Source organism: Sphaeramia orbicularis, chromosome 13 (assembly GCF_902148855.1).
Source record: "Sphaeramia orbicularis chromosome 13, fSphaOr1.1, whole genome shotgun sequence".
Lineage (NCBI taxonomy): Eukaryota > Metazoa > Chordata > Actinopteri > Kurtiformes > Apogonidae > Sphaeramia > Sphaeramia orbicularis.
In genome coordinates, this window is record NC_043969.1 from 23,053,476 (window position 1) to 23,068,833 (window position 15,358).

Here is a 15,358-nt window from a genome sequence, read left to right on the forward strand (position 1 = left end):
GAAATAAGAACAAATGATACTTGGAGAAATACTTTATTTCAGGAGTATTTTATTAGAGGATTTCCAAAAAATGCCACTTTCAAAATTATTCATACCCTAGGTTTACTAAGTCCAATGTCTTTTCTTAATAGTCAGTAGAATAGCCTTTGTTCTTGATAATGGTTCCTGTAAGTGTCCACAGGTTCTCTTCTGTCTCCTGTGGGGTTTTGGTCCACTCTTCCAGGACCAAAGCCTCTAGCTGGGTCCGGTTGGATGGTTTCCTACCCATCATGCTAGTCTTTGGCTCCCGCCACAGATCCTCTATATGATTTAGGTCAGAGCTTTGACTGGGTCATGTCCTTGAACCACTACTGCACTACCTTGATGGTATGCTTGGGGTCAGTGTCCTGCTGGGACGTCCAGTCAGGACCAGTCTAGAGTTTCTCAGCAGACACTTCCATATTGTCATCCAGGATGTTGATATAATCCTCCTTTTTCATGATGCCCTGTATCTTGATGAGGTTCCTGGTGCCACTAGCAGAAAAGCAACCCCATAGCATTATGTTGCCACCACCATGCTTGATGGTTGGGGCTGTGTTCAGCTTGCGTTCTTCTCCTTGCTTCCTTCAGATGCAGTCAACATCCATGTGGCCAAACAACTCCATCTTTGTTTCATCAAATCACTGGATTGATGACCAAAAGCTTGGATCTTAGTTAAGAAGAGCTCTAGGAAATGCCAGATGAGCCTCCTGATGTTTCATCCTGAGTCATGCCATCTTCCTGTGTCTGCATCCATGGAAAACTCCTTTGTGCAATACTGGCTGGATGGTTGTCTGTGATACCTTCATACCTCGGTTATTTTGGTGGCAACATAATACTATGGTTATAACCTATAATACTAGGATGCTTCTCTGCTAGTGGCACTGGAAACCTCATGAAGTTACAAGGCATCATGAATTTAACATAATTATATCAACGTCCTGGATGACAGCGTGAAAGTGCTGAGAAACTCTAGACTGGTCCTGATTGGATGTCCTAGCAGGACACTGACCCCAAGCATACCACCAAGGTAGTGCAGTAGTGGTTCAAGGACATGACCCAGTCAAAGTCCTAACCTAAATCATTTAGAGGATCTGTGGAGGGAGCTAAAGACCAGAGTGATGGGTAGGAGACCATCCAACCGGACCCAGCTGGAGGCTTTGGTCCAGGAAGAGTGGACCAAAACCCCACAGGAGACAGAAGAGAACTTATGGACACTTACAGGAACCATTATCAAGAAAAAAGGCTACTCTATTGACTATTAAGACAAGACATTGGACTTAATAAACCTAGGGTATGAATAATTTTGAACATGGAGTTTTTTAGAAATCCTCTAATAAAATACTCCTGAAATAAAGTATTTCTCCAAGTATCATTTGTTCTTATTTCTTCACTTGTGTATCACATATAAGTCACAAACAAACTTGACAAAACTCATTCATTTCATCACAAAAACAAAAAGTTACAAAAAAATGGCAGGGGTATGAATAATTTTGAGGACGACTGTATAACTGCTTGCTTCTTCAAATGGTCAATTTCTAATGTTACAGACAGTTTCAGGTATGGAATCATAGTTTTGTCGTCAAATCTTTCGTCATCTTTTGTGGTTTTGACGATAGTGTCTTGTTCTTCTTGGTGAGATTACACCGGATGTCCTGCCCACCCAAAAAATACAGAATGGGGTCAACACAACTGTTGGCGCTGGCAAAAGGTCGGGTCACCTTGTAGGCCACACTGGAAGCTTCCAGCAAACTGCAGCTGACCTGGTGGACATATCAACCTGTGTTTTAGTGACAGTGACGTGACGAGAAATGAGGAAACGTGTTACTCCATGTTGACCTCACCTGTGCTGGATTGACCTGCTGTAGGTATCTGAAGGAGTAGTAAAGACTTCTGGTGAGGTGGAAAGGGAGGAAGCATAGCATGAACGCTGCCAGCACAATAATTATCATCTGCACTGATTTCTGTTTGTAGCGTTGGGTTGCCCGTCCTCCTCTTTGGCCCCCAGATCTTCCTTCAGAGCCCCAGCAAGGCTCCAGAAGCTTCCGCACCATGAGGCCGTAGCACACCATCACCACCATGAAGGGCAGAGCAAACATCAGCACCGACACGATTGAGCTGTACACGAGGAAGTCGTCAAAGAGGTCTGGGCTGGTGGTGTCATAGCAGATCCTCTCTGTGGCCGTGTCCCTGGAAAAGGACATGATGGAGTACAGAAGAATGAAATTATCATCAAAGCATGGAAAAGGAACAAATACATCTGGCAGCATGAACCCTTTCATACATAGTGGTCTCTACAGTGGACATCTATTCTACAGCTGTTCTCTCATATATTCATGGATTTTGTTGTTTTAGTTGCATATCAGCCAACACACTGGACGCTTATGCACCATCCCACACACTGCAATTAGTAGTAGTAGTAGTAGTAGTAGTAGTAATTTATTTGTCCATTTAAAAGAACATGATATATACATAAATACAGTTTGGATTTCTACATTAACCCTTTCATGCACGAATTATGAGAACCTTAATCAATTTTTTTTTCCTGAGTGTTTTTATTCCTCTTTAGGCATGAAAAAAACAATGCAATTGAAAATTTTCTTCTGAAAAATTCATAAAAAAATTTAACAAATAAAATAATAATAATAATAATAATAATAATAATAATAATAATAATAATAATAAAAACATTTAAAAAAATAATAACGAAAAAAAATTCTTATGAGCGTAATTTTCATGAAGTTGCAAAAATGTCCACTCAGCTGGATACCACACGTATAATTTTTGACGCACAGAAACATGTATTTATGACAAATTGTGTGGAAACTATGGGGAGGGCTTGTGATTCTGGGGGTTTATGCTCAGGAGAGATCTACATACTGTTACCAATTCATGTCAGAAAAGATATGTAGTGTCTTAAAACTTTAATAAAGATATGTGTAAAAAAAAAAAAAAAAAGCAAAAAAAAACCAAAACAAAACTAAACAAAAAAAGAACAACAAACTTAAACAATAATATAATAAAACAAATAATAAAATCTAAGCAAAATCTTAGATTCACACTGATAATTGGCTTACTTTATCCTAATAATAATTCATACCATTACTGTAACTTTGCTGTTCTTGATAAACCTGATCTGCACTAACATGATTGAGTGTAAAGCAATTGCCTGTTATTGTTATTAGACTGTAATTAACAGTTTTTTGTTTTTTTTTTAAACAAAAAGATTTTTTTTTTTTTTTTTTGCATATTATCTCCATGAAGTGAGTAGTGACTAGTATTAGAGTATGTTCAAATGTGAGAAAGGTCATATTAGCAGCATTAAAAATGTTTTTATTTCATAGTCTTCACACAGTACATCAGTAAATATGTGTCTTTGCTTCGAAAAATAAACACATGGTATCAGGCTGAGTGGACGTTTTTGAAACTCCATGAAAAATAGGTTCATAAGATAATTTTCATCATTAAAGAGGAATAAAAACACTCTCATAATTCATGCATGAAAGGGTTAAATATTGACTTTATTCATTTTGGGGTGCCCTATTAATGCACCCTAAGATAAGCTGCGTAGCAAAATTGGTGTTCCCCAAAAATCAATACTAAACAGTTAAACATTTGACCATTAGAGACACTTTGAAAACAGGCTGAAAGAAAAAGGCAGTTAAGATAAAAATCACCTGGTTCTTGAGAAGTAAAGGACAGGAGCCTGGCAGGTCAAAACACAAGTCCACACTGCAACAGACACCAGCTTGGCCCGCCGAGTGCTGACCCAGTTTAGGGAGCGGACCGGATAGCAGATTCCCATGAACCGGTGCAGGCTTATACAACACAGGAACAGAATGGAACCTACCATAATAAGGGTTGTGTCATAGATATCATTTAATTATTAATGTGATACTTAATTATGGTATTTCATTTATCGTATTCAAGTCAAATATGAACATTTTTGGACATATTTTTGATATTATCTTATGTTTCTGTATCCTAATCCAATAAATTGTATTCTATGACAGAATCAGTAATTTTATATTGTGCATCATAACGCATTAGAAATCATTATATTGTTTTTGTGTAATCTGAGATGTAACATGATGTGAGGTTTCCTCACTTGATGCATCTTTATAAAGAGGTAAAATATTATCTCACTGGTGCGTTGACCAGTGGGAAGCCACATGTTCAAGATCCTCTGATACAGTTCATTCCTTTACTGTCTTGGTCAATTCCACTGGCATTTTCAGTTGAATAACCTCTCAGCTGGCATGTCTGTTTCTCCACATGAAATTTGACACCATGGCAACCTGGCCCTAATATTTATCTGTTGCTAGGTAACCCACTTCAGTGATAATTCTGTGATTCTGGGCATTGTTATTGCAAGGCTAATGTATTCCAAAATTACTCATATCTCCCAAAATATTGGTCCTATCAACTTGCTGTTTTTTCTAGTCTCTTCTTTCACCAAAAATGCTTAAGTGTGCCAAACTACAGCAGTCAGCTCTTTCAGGATTTTGTTTGATGCCCAAGACACACAGACAGAGTCCCCTTCCCTTTTATAATATAGGATACTGTTCTGTATGTTGGATCCCAATATATCTAGCTAAATTTTGAACTATATTATCATGTTCTTCTAAAATGTGCTATTAACTGGCATGTTGTTGTATTTGTGCATTTGTGTCTGTGGTTTGTATCACATCACAGCCTGACCAAAACAGAAGTCCCACACTGATACAGTTTTAGCCTTAGCCTTATTTAGCCTTTGATTTGAATGTCTCTGTTAGTTGGATTTTTGGACACATAATGTCGCTGAGTCTAAACCTGATCACCTGAAGCAAATCCAGATCATAACACTGCCCCCACAGGCTTTTACTGTAGGCACTAGGCATGATGGGTAATCACTTCATCTGGTCATTTTCTCACCCTCATTGACCATCACTCTGAAATATGGTCAGTCTGACTCATCAGACCACATGACCTTTTTCCATTGAAACAGTCCAATCTGTACGCTACCATGTAAACCGAAAGCTGTTAAAGAAAGGACGAGCTACTCACTGCATTTGTTAGAGTTAAAGAACTTGTTGCGCCTGAAACATTTTAAACACTGGAGTAAATATCCAATGGAAGAACCTGAACTATTTGCTGAATTAAATCCAAGTGTTGACTTTATTTGTCCAGGCAGTATGTTGTTGTTTTTATGATAGTGGATTATAGTTTGGTGCATTATCTATTACAGTAACTGGACTATCACACACATCAGATTCAGTGTTATGGTTAAGTGTATTCTGTGACTCCAGAACTGTACCGTATAAGTTGGCATAAAACAGGAAGCGTATAATTTTGCAGAATGGCTCACTGAAGGGCCAGTCGTTCTCATCTGCATAGTAGTAGATGAGGAAGGGTAGAGTGAGTATGTAGAGTGTGTCGCACACGGTCAGGTTCAACATGTAGATGGTGGAGGGCTTCCAGCGCTTTGTGCGGAACACAATTACGTACAATGCCGCTGCGTTCAGTGCCAGGCCTATCACAAACACCAGAGCATAGCTGACAGGAAGGAGAATATATTTAAAATCTTCTTGAAACTGACAGTCGTATTCACTGCCATTGGAAGGCTGGCTGTCTTCGATTTTAGAAGTGGCCATGGTGGTTTGAAAACCTGAAAAAACAAGAATAAGAAAAGAATAAGAATAAGAATAAGAACAAGAATAAAAATAACAATAAGAACAACAACAAGAATAAGAATATGAATAAGAACAAGAACAAGAACAAGAAAAGAACAAGAACAAGAACAAGAACAAGAACAAGAACAAGAGTAAGAGTAAGAATAATTACACTTTCCTTTTCTTCTTTTGTTCAGACAAGGTGTAGTTTTTTAGATGTTACCTGTTGACAGTTTCGACTGTGACTCCAGTCTCTGACGTGCTGCTGATGTGTCGGATGACACTTCTGAGGAAGACTAGAGTCACAGTCGAAACTGTCAAGCAGGTAACATCTAAAAAACTACACCTTGTCTGAACAAAAGAAAAAAAGGAAAGTATAATTACATAAACGGAAGACAAAATGAACATCATTAGCCTTAAGAATAAGAATCTGTACATATATAGAATTGAACTAACTGAGGAGTGCCTAAGTGTAAACATTAATCCCTTTTAATGTTCAGTGTTTTACCAAAAACCTGCTCAAAGAGGACATGAAATGCATGAAAGAACATGAAAACAACATTAATCTAGGTTACATTTTACAATGCCCCTGTCATCCACTTTGGCATGCCTGAGCAGCTGTTCAGTGTACAATCCTTCTTATAGGTTGCATCATCTCATTTTTAAAGAACTAGAGAGTGAATCCTTTCAATTCTTGCTTCCTTTAATTCATCTTTTTTGTTATAGAGTGGGTGGTTCAGCAAATGAGAGGAGGAAAAAGAACTGGCAGGGATGAGAGAATCACACTTCAATTCCTATTCTGACTAAATTCATGAATGGATGTGTGAGTAACTGTTCAAAATGGTGAGAAGAGATGCATTTTATAGCTTTCAGACAGTGTAGTATTGTGCAGTATATGTCTGTAGATAGATAGATAGATAGATAGATAGATAGATAGATAGATAGATAGATAGATAGATAGATAGATAGATAGATAGATAGATAGATAGATAGATAGATAGATAGATAGATAGATAGATAGATAGATAGATAGATAGATAGACAGACAGACAGACAGACAGACAGACAGACAGACAGATAGATAGATAGATAGATAGATAGATAGATAGATAGATAGATAGATAGATAGATAGATAGATAGATAGATAGATAGATAGATAGATAGATAGATAGATAGATAGATAGATAGATAGATAGATAGATAGATAGATAGATAGATAGATAGATAGATAGATAGATAGATAGATAGATAGATGTACTTTTTTTTATCCCAAAGTGGTAAATTACAGTGTAGCAGCAGCAGCATTGCACGCATTCAGTAATAATATAATAGCACAGCAAACATGAGTAAAGACAAATATAACATAAGAGCAAACACTATACACTGTAAGGTGCAAAACAAGTTGAAATATTCCATAGAAAACAGCATATTATGTCCAGCAACATATTCTATGGACAACAGCGTATATGGTTCTACCTGGTCTGACAAGTTTTTCTGCTGAGGCATCATAATTGTCCGGACAAAAAAAACACAGTGAATACCAGTTACTCCCCTCCTCCTACCACTTCCACCCACGCATTCACACTGACATGCACGTAAGGAACAAAACTCTACATCTAGTAACACAAGATTCTTGTGTGACAACCAGCATTTTGTAGCTGTTCATAAAGAAAAACAACACTCATTCTGGCACTTTGCATGTCAGAGTTTTCCAAATGCTCCCAGCCTAGACGGGAAGAGGGAGAGACAAAAGAATAACTTTTTTAACTCAAACCAGACCCTGTTTGTCTTATGTTTTGCACTCCGGTTTCACACTGCTCTTTTGCTTCACTTACGGTTCCTCATCCATTTTTTGAATACCAGTCTCGTAACCACCTCCAAAACTTCACATGTAAATAAGTCAGTAGAACTTCTATGTTTCTCATTTCACTGTTGAACTACTCCATTACCCCGAGCCTCTGCCTTTAGCTCAGTCTTGTCCTTGTTGCCTCGTCCTCCTTGAAAACAGCTGCAGGCTGAACTGAACAGATAATAGCCCTACAGAGCCCTCCGCCGTCCTCATAATTCTTCTGACTTTCTGTTTGCATACCACACCAAACTGAGCTCATCTTCACTTAGAGTGCAGAAATCATGTGATTCAGTGAAATTAAATAGATAATAATCAAGTGGTTTTCCGCAAATAGTAGCTCACTGTATACCTCGAAGAATTATTTACATTTCTCAGGTAACAAAATGTGCAATCTGTAAAACTACTCTCCTTTACTCACATTTGTAGTTTGTAAAATTCTGCCACTTTTCAAAGACCGTCCCACGTTGACCAGCATCTGTAAAGTTTCCTCATTCTTGTGACCTGTTTACAGTGTAGTTGTGACTGTGTTGTTTATAAGTGAATGTGTGCCCAAGATACTTTTGTAGAACAAAAACATGTGAAGGTGTGTACATTTCTGACAAGCTGAAGCCTGCATACAGTATGTGAGTGGTTGAGCCTCAAGCTCTATGTTAACCTTTTCTTTGTCAAATGGGCAGTGACTGGTTCAAAGCAATCATTAAATGGTTAAAATGTAGTTACAGTTTCATTTCACAGTAAGTAAATAGAATAGCACAGCTTACTAGTGACTGCTATTAACCGATAGAGACTCAAGGCTACTTTTGTGGCAATTCCCATGTGAGTTTTTCTCTCTAGTTAACCTTTCTTAAGTGATTTATCACCATTTATTACAATATTATCCTCTATGTGTTGCATTTTTCAGTGTAAATCAGGTCTTTTCCCCAATATTTACTTTACTGATCATTTAGATGTGCATGAAAACTCAAAGTAAATTCATAGGTTATTATTTTACAACAGAAAAAAATGAAGAAAAAGTGACTTTTCAATGACTGAACATGAAAACAAGCAAAACAAGCAACTTTTGTGTCAGTTCCCAAATGAATTTTTCTCTCTATTTTACCTTTCTTAAGTGATTTATCACTATTTATTACAATTTTATCCTCTGTATTTTGCATTTTTCAGTGTAAATCAGGTATTTTTCCTGATATTTAATTTACTGATCATGTAGATGTTCATGAAAACTCAGAGCAACTTCAAAGGTTATTATTTTACAGCAGAAAAAAACTGAAGAAAAAGTAACTTTTCAATGACTGAACATAAAAACAAGCATCTACAACTTCTGTCATTTGTCAAACTCCTTAGGTTTTACTGGTGAATCAATGTTTTAGATGATGACGGTGTTTCCACGGTAACTACAGAGTCTCTGATCATCCAGATGGGTCATATCTGATGACCATGAGAAGATGACAAACTGTATTTTATACCAATTATTTACATGTATTGATAGGATTAGTGGATCAACAGGTATTAAACATTTTAGACCAGCAGATGATTTTGGTCGCTGGTGGCTATTTGGGTATTTATGGGTTAAAAAGGATGAATGTTTTATTATCTTTTCTCTGACAACAACAAATTCCAGGACAGTATTTAGAGTTAGCTTTTTTCTATCTTTTTGTTCTCAAGCATTAATAGACATGTGAATGACAACAAACTATTCTAACAAGTCTTCTTTTTTATTTATTTACTTATTGTACAAGTGTGGGAAAGGCACAATGCTTGACAAAAGCATGAACATAAAAAAACATTGTTATATTTGAACACTTTCCAGACAAGAAATATAAAACATTATCCTGTCATGTTTGCCCCAGCTACATTTGTATTCTAGCGATTATCAGCGAAATTATTCTTTTTAGGCAAAACATACACAACAGGATTTAAGATGTGACCTCTATCCTGAAAATAATTCACAGTTTCAACTCAGAAATGTCTTACCTTACTGTCGGAAAAGAGATATAGACAAAAGTTGAAGAATTAAAAAAAAAAAAAAATCATAAACCAAAAGCATTCTGACAGGATCCTAACAAAAACAATATGATCCAACAATGAACATCAGCCATTTTGCTGTGTGACCTGGCAGAATGACGTGTGTGTGGGATATGCTTCGTTTCCCTGAATGCCAGTGCGTGGTTGAGTGTTTGTGTAAAAGCATTTTGCCGAGACAAAAGTGAGAAAGATCACTTAATGTCTTACCTGCTCTAGAAACTCTGTGTATTAATGATTACAAGGCCTGTAACCTTAACCTTGGTCATAGCACGTAGGAGATGAAGTGGATTACTTGCCCTTCCAGCTACTTGTGTCTGTCTTTCAGAGTAGCCAGACGAACACCTCCAGGGACTCATGCTTTATTTCTACTATAACTTATATTCTGTGATAAATTACTCCTCCTAAACTTACCACAGCAGTCATCACTCTGCTTTACTGTCATGAGGCTGGCATCTCAATGATAAGCCCGTGTCTTCGCCTTTAAAAGTTTAAAAAGTTTTATTCATTACTGAAAAGTGGAAGAAATGCAGTGGTACAGTGAGGGGCATGACTGGTGTAAACACAGTGTAATAATGAGGCTATTCATATAAACTTTTAGATATGTAAGTCAAACAGCTTTTCAGTTTTCTTGTGTTATTATTAGTTAATTTAAAACCATAAACCAACCACTCATTACACACATGACGATGGATTAAAACATCTCCATCTGATGCCAACTCTTCACAAAGGTTACTGCCGTTTCTGTTCAGTGTGTTGACAATTTTTTGGGTCAAGCTATTTTCTGAAATGATATACTGTATTTATCAGAACTTGAACCACACTGAAAACCTTTACGATGTGATGATGTGATAAAGAAGGAGATGGATGAACACGACAACCAAAGCTAAGCTGCATGCGTTGTAGCCCAATTACACACCTAACAATAATGTGAAGGTGTGACTGTTAGAGAACATGAAATGTGTGACTGAAATTCACACTGAATAAATTCTGTTAGCTTGTTTTCCTTGTGCTAGTCAAGGTCAGAAAACACTAGAATTTTGTTATTTTTACTTGTGGTCTGCAATATTTTTAGATGCCTGAGATAAAATATGGAGATGAGTTACAGATGAATTATAAATCAACTGACTGAAGTGATGGCTAATGTTTTTAAAATATTTAATGACATAATCTTACATTATATGCATAGATTTATCTTACACTGCTAGGAATCCAAAAAAGTGAGTGCATTCTAATGTGCAGACAATGTTTTGCAAAAGACCTTGTAGCTCTGAGATAAACATTACTTTTGAGTAAAACTCATTCTCACATTAATTCACTGAACCAAATTTTGACCCAGTACTATAACTGGGAATCTGCAGCCATCTACTACCTAATTAGTCTTTATTAGTGGTCCAAATTTGGTAGAGTTTCCCTGTTTAATTGTAGAAGCGTTTTGCTTGTAACAAATAAATAAGTGGATTTTGGCATTAGTAACAGGCTTTTATACTGCCATTATCTGGAATTTGTACCGCATCCATTTCAATGACGTTTGATAAATCATACCTTTGTTTTACACATGTGCTATTGGGAATACATACATATCGATGGCCAAAAAACAAAACCTTCTATCTGAAAATTTTTAGATTTTGAGTTTTCACATTAAATGGACTGCACTTTGGGAGGCATAAATACGTAGTATGTATTGTTAACTCATAATATAGAAACAGAGTCTAAGAACAGTAGAATAAGCTTGGGTATCTTTAACAAAGACCATACTATAATAAAACTAAACATTTTTTTGTTGTTTCCTGAAAAAAGTGATTTTTTTTTTCAAATAGGAAGTTTTGTATTCTGGCCATCGATATGAAACAGTTTAAAATAAAACCAAATCAGTGCATTTAGGCATAAGCGACAGGCTGTTTTTTTTTTTTCTTTCATTGGTTAAAAAAAATAAAAATAAAAAATTGCTCTTTCATGCTAGATTCAGTTGTGATTATAAAAGACATGCTTTTTGTTGATTCTTTTTAATACTTGAAATGCTTACCCAAATAAAATCTCCATTAAAAAAAAAGTCTCTTGGCTGCTTGTGGGTCACAACCAGGTCTTTGGAAATGGATGCTTTATTAAGAATGTTTTTTACTGATTTATTATTTCCGTGGTTTCTACTCTGGTGTCTCTGTTAAGCACCCTATGATTATGATTATCATGATTACGATTATTATTATTATTACAGGGTGGGGAAGCAAAATTTACAATGAACATTTAGTTGTTCTTTCTCAGCAGGCACTACGTCAATTGTTTTGAAACCAAACATATATTGATGTCATAATCATACCTAACACTATTATCCATAGCTTTTCAGAAACTTTTGCCCATATGAGTAATCAGGAAAGCAAACGTCAAAGAGTGTGTGATTTACTGAATGCACTCGTCACACCAAAGGAGATTTCAAAAATAGTTGGAGTGTCCATAAAGACTGTTTATAATGGAAAGAAGAGAATGACTATGAGCAAAACTATTACGAGAAAGTCTGGAAGATACTATTAAAGAAGAATGGGAGAAGTTGTCACCCAAATATTTGAGGAACACTTGCGCAAGTTTCAGGAAGTGTGTGAAGGAAGTTATTAAGAAAGAAGGAGGACACATAGAATAAAAACATTTTCTATTATGTAAATTTTCTTGTGGCAAATAAATTCTCATGACTTTCAACAAACTAATTGGTCATACACTGTCTTTCAATCCCTGCCTCAAAATATTGTAAATTTTGCTTCCCCACCCTGTATTATTATTAATACTAATAATACTAATAATACTAATACTAATACTAATACTAATAATAATAATAATAATAATAATAATAATAATAATAATAATAATATCCAAGTGTGCGGTTTGTTTTGTATTTGTCTGTCCGGTCGTATCTTTTACTCGATCGATTTTTCTTTGATCGACTGCGGTTTCTTGTTGCTATGCAGGTCTGTGGACGCAGCCTCCTGTCACTGTCAGTCTGTTCTCCTCGTTCTTCCAGGAATTGATGTGAAAAACCACGACGCCCTCAGTGGATACGTCCCCCATTCCTCACCCTCATTTACTCTCCATGTGATTCCATCAGACATGTCTTTGGTAAATGCTGGGTTGGAGGATTTTCTTGAACATACAAAGCCCAAAGGAGGAGGCTGTGCTCCCGGTGTTTTTCACCTCCACCCGGCTGTCCTTCTGCTCATCACCGCTTCGGGGCGCCGTTGAGCCGAGTTGCTGAAGGGGTTCCCCGTTAATATTCCCCCAACCCTTCCGTGTGCTTTTCTTCTCCGCCTGTCTGCTCCCCTGCTTCACCACACACTCCAGTACTAGTAGTGGCAGCAGCCAACACAAGTGTGTTCAGTGTCCGTAGCTTCAGTTTGTGCTCTGTATAAACTGGCCATTTAGCATCAATCATGGCCGCCGGAGTACAAATCTAACACGTCTTTTCCTCCCTGTCGTCTGGAGGGGAGGATTTTGTTTAAGGAAACAAAATATTAGTCCCACAGAGATTTGGATTTCCTCTTGGAATTACAATACATTTCACAAGGGAAATACCATTCATGTCAATACTCCAAAATGCAGCCGCCGCCGAGGAAGGTGAGTGACTGGTTTCCAGAGCCCGTTATGTTTAAGATGGGCTCTACAGACAATGACAGACAGTGGAATAACCTTTCATATGGACATTGTGTTTTACTAACCACATAGAAAACGCCTGATGTTGCATGCTAAAAATTAAAAGGGGGACTATTTGCTAGCCGACATTAGCAGCGTTTGCTAGCTAGGTTAGTTTGTAACCCAGTGACATTAATATGCATCTGTCCAGCCGCTATAGTGAACCGTCAAATGTCAAATAACGTTACTAGCTTAAAACGCTAGGTAGGCTAACAAACAGCACTTTACACATTATAACAGACTCACTGAGCAAGAAAACATTCAATTTTGGTTGTTGTTTCAGCACATTCTGTAGTAGAAATAACTTTAAGTGTAAAAAATTAAAAGCATCACTGGGTAAAATTGCTTAACATGCCGCACTAACCGTTAACGTTAGCGTTAGTAAGTGTAAGTTAGCTAGCTAAATGACAACGGTACAATTCACAGTTAGGAGACCCGGTGAAGACAAATCTGTGCAATTTAGTGGATTTAACGATCTGACTCGAGACATGATGACAGCACTCTCCCAGACGTGATAACAAAAGCTGTCGTTGCTCCACGTTGAGATGCAGCTTGTTTCAAAGGGAGACCTTCAGTCTGTCCAGGGTCACATCATCTTTATGAAAAGGATGAGCTGACAAAAGCTAGCGTAAAAATGCACTCACACACTGATGGCAGCATCATGTCAGACACCGACTTATTGATTGTGTGTGAGATGAAAGAGAATTCAATGTGATACAGCTTACTAAATTGCGTGCATTTGTGTTGCATGCTAGCAGCTGCTTATAAACAGCTTTGTGAGTGTGATGTCTTCAAATAGATGCATGGAAGTGTGAACCTGTGCATGCACTTCTATTAATTACCACATATTCCCTCAGTACCATTTATGCTCAGGGGTTGTTTCATGTAGACTAACCCTGAACATGTCACATCATGTCTTTAAAACACATAAACATGCTCTAACAGGTCCTTTCATCACACAGGCTGCAGAGACTACTATGCTTGTCTTATTCCACTGTGTGTGTGTGTGTGTGTGTGTGTGTGTGTGTGTGTGTGTGTGTACATGTAATCATTGCAGGCATAGGCAGTTTGTAAGAACATTTCACTTTCTTTGTTTTTCAATGATTACACCGAGAGGAATAAAACAGAATTTACAAAATAACAGCTTGTTCCTCTTTGCCAATATGGTTGGCACACTCACTCAGCCTACAGCATCACAGCCAGAGAGTTATCAGTATTTGGCTTTTGGATACTAATAATTTCACTCCCAGTATGACACATTCAGCCCCTAAAGTGTTCTGTCTGTGTCTCAGCACATCTGCTTACAGACTGAGCTCATCTTTTATCATATATTAGTTTTATGTGAGTCCAATTAAACACAAGTGCACACTGTCAATGGGGTTGAGCCAGACAATGCAACGCTGACATCTATCTATCTATCTATCTATCTATCTATCTATCTATCTATCTATCTATCTATCTATCTATCTATCTATCTATCTATCTATCTATCTATCTATCATTTCTTAGAGTAGCTGTGTTGTTGACCCTGGTGCATCAGATTAACACTTCAGCTTTGACATGAACTTTAAATCAATTTTCTACATTCCATCTCTTAATTCTGCCCATTTTGCTATAGCTCTAACCTTCTTTCTGCTCCATTGCTGACCATGTCTCTGTCTCAGTCTCGCCATTTTTCTTCTCTCCCCCTCTTTTCTTTCTCTCTTCCACTCTTCCTCTCACTTTCTATCCATCTCTTCGTCACCCTTAGCCCTGCCCTTCCTCTCTCCCTGCGGCTTCCTTGAAGTGACAGAAGGTGAAATCAAGTCATTTTACTCTGATAATGTAATGAACCACTCCCTCCTTATCTTCAAAGACAGTGCATGAAAGAAGCTCTGCAGTGTGTGTGTATATGTGGTGTGTTGTGTGTGTGTTTGCCAGTGTTGTGCGTGTAATGTTGTTGATTGTTTTGTCTAGAACAGTCATGAATTTGCCCACTGTTACTCTAGTGAATAGCTGATGGAATTCACCCGACAATACACAATGACCTTCACAGTGACTCTGAATGTGTTGGCAGAAGTGTGTGTGTGTGTGTGTGCGCGCGCGCATGTGTGTACTTGTTTGCGTGCATGTGTGCTTATTAAGGGTGAGCTCCCAGTCTCTTTT

The 15,358-nt window shown here is 37.4% G+C and overlaps 2 protein-coding genes across 2 annotated transcripts in view; one reads left to right on the forward strand and one right to left on the reverse strand.

Annotated features, from left to right (window-relative positions):
• Positions 1-1,415: 1,415 nt before the first annotated feature.
• p2ry2.1 (purinergic receptor P2Y2, tandem duplicate 1) lies at positions 1,416-8,073 on the reverse strand. Its single transcript, XM_030151312.1, has 5 exons — positions 7,938-8,073; positions 5,315-5,665; positions 3,696-3,864; positions 1,863-2,208; positions 1,416-1,781 (listed from the first exon to the last, which is right to left on the reverse strand). The coding sequence occupies exons 2-5, from the start codon at positions 5,649-5,651 to the stop codon at positions 1,587-1,589; spliced, it is 1,047 nt and encodes a 348-aa protein (XP_030007172.1). The 5' UTR covers positions 5,652-5,665; positions 7,938-8,073; the 3' UTR covers positions 1,416-1,586.
• A 4,769-nt stretch (positions 8,074-12,842) lies between these two features.
• The window catches only part of fchsd2 (FCH and double SH3 domains 2), a 63,276-nt gene continuing 60,760 nt past the window's right edge, over positions 12,843-15,358 (forward strand). Inside the window, exon 1 of the mRNA XM_030152539.1 lies at positions 12,843-13,138. Within this exon, the coding sequence (XP_030008399.1) occupies positions 13,118-13,138 (21 nt within the window). The 5' untranslated portion in view covers positions 12,843-13,117. The remainder of the gene's footprint in view (positions 13,139-15,358) is intronic.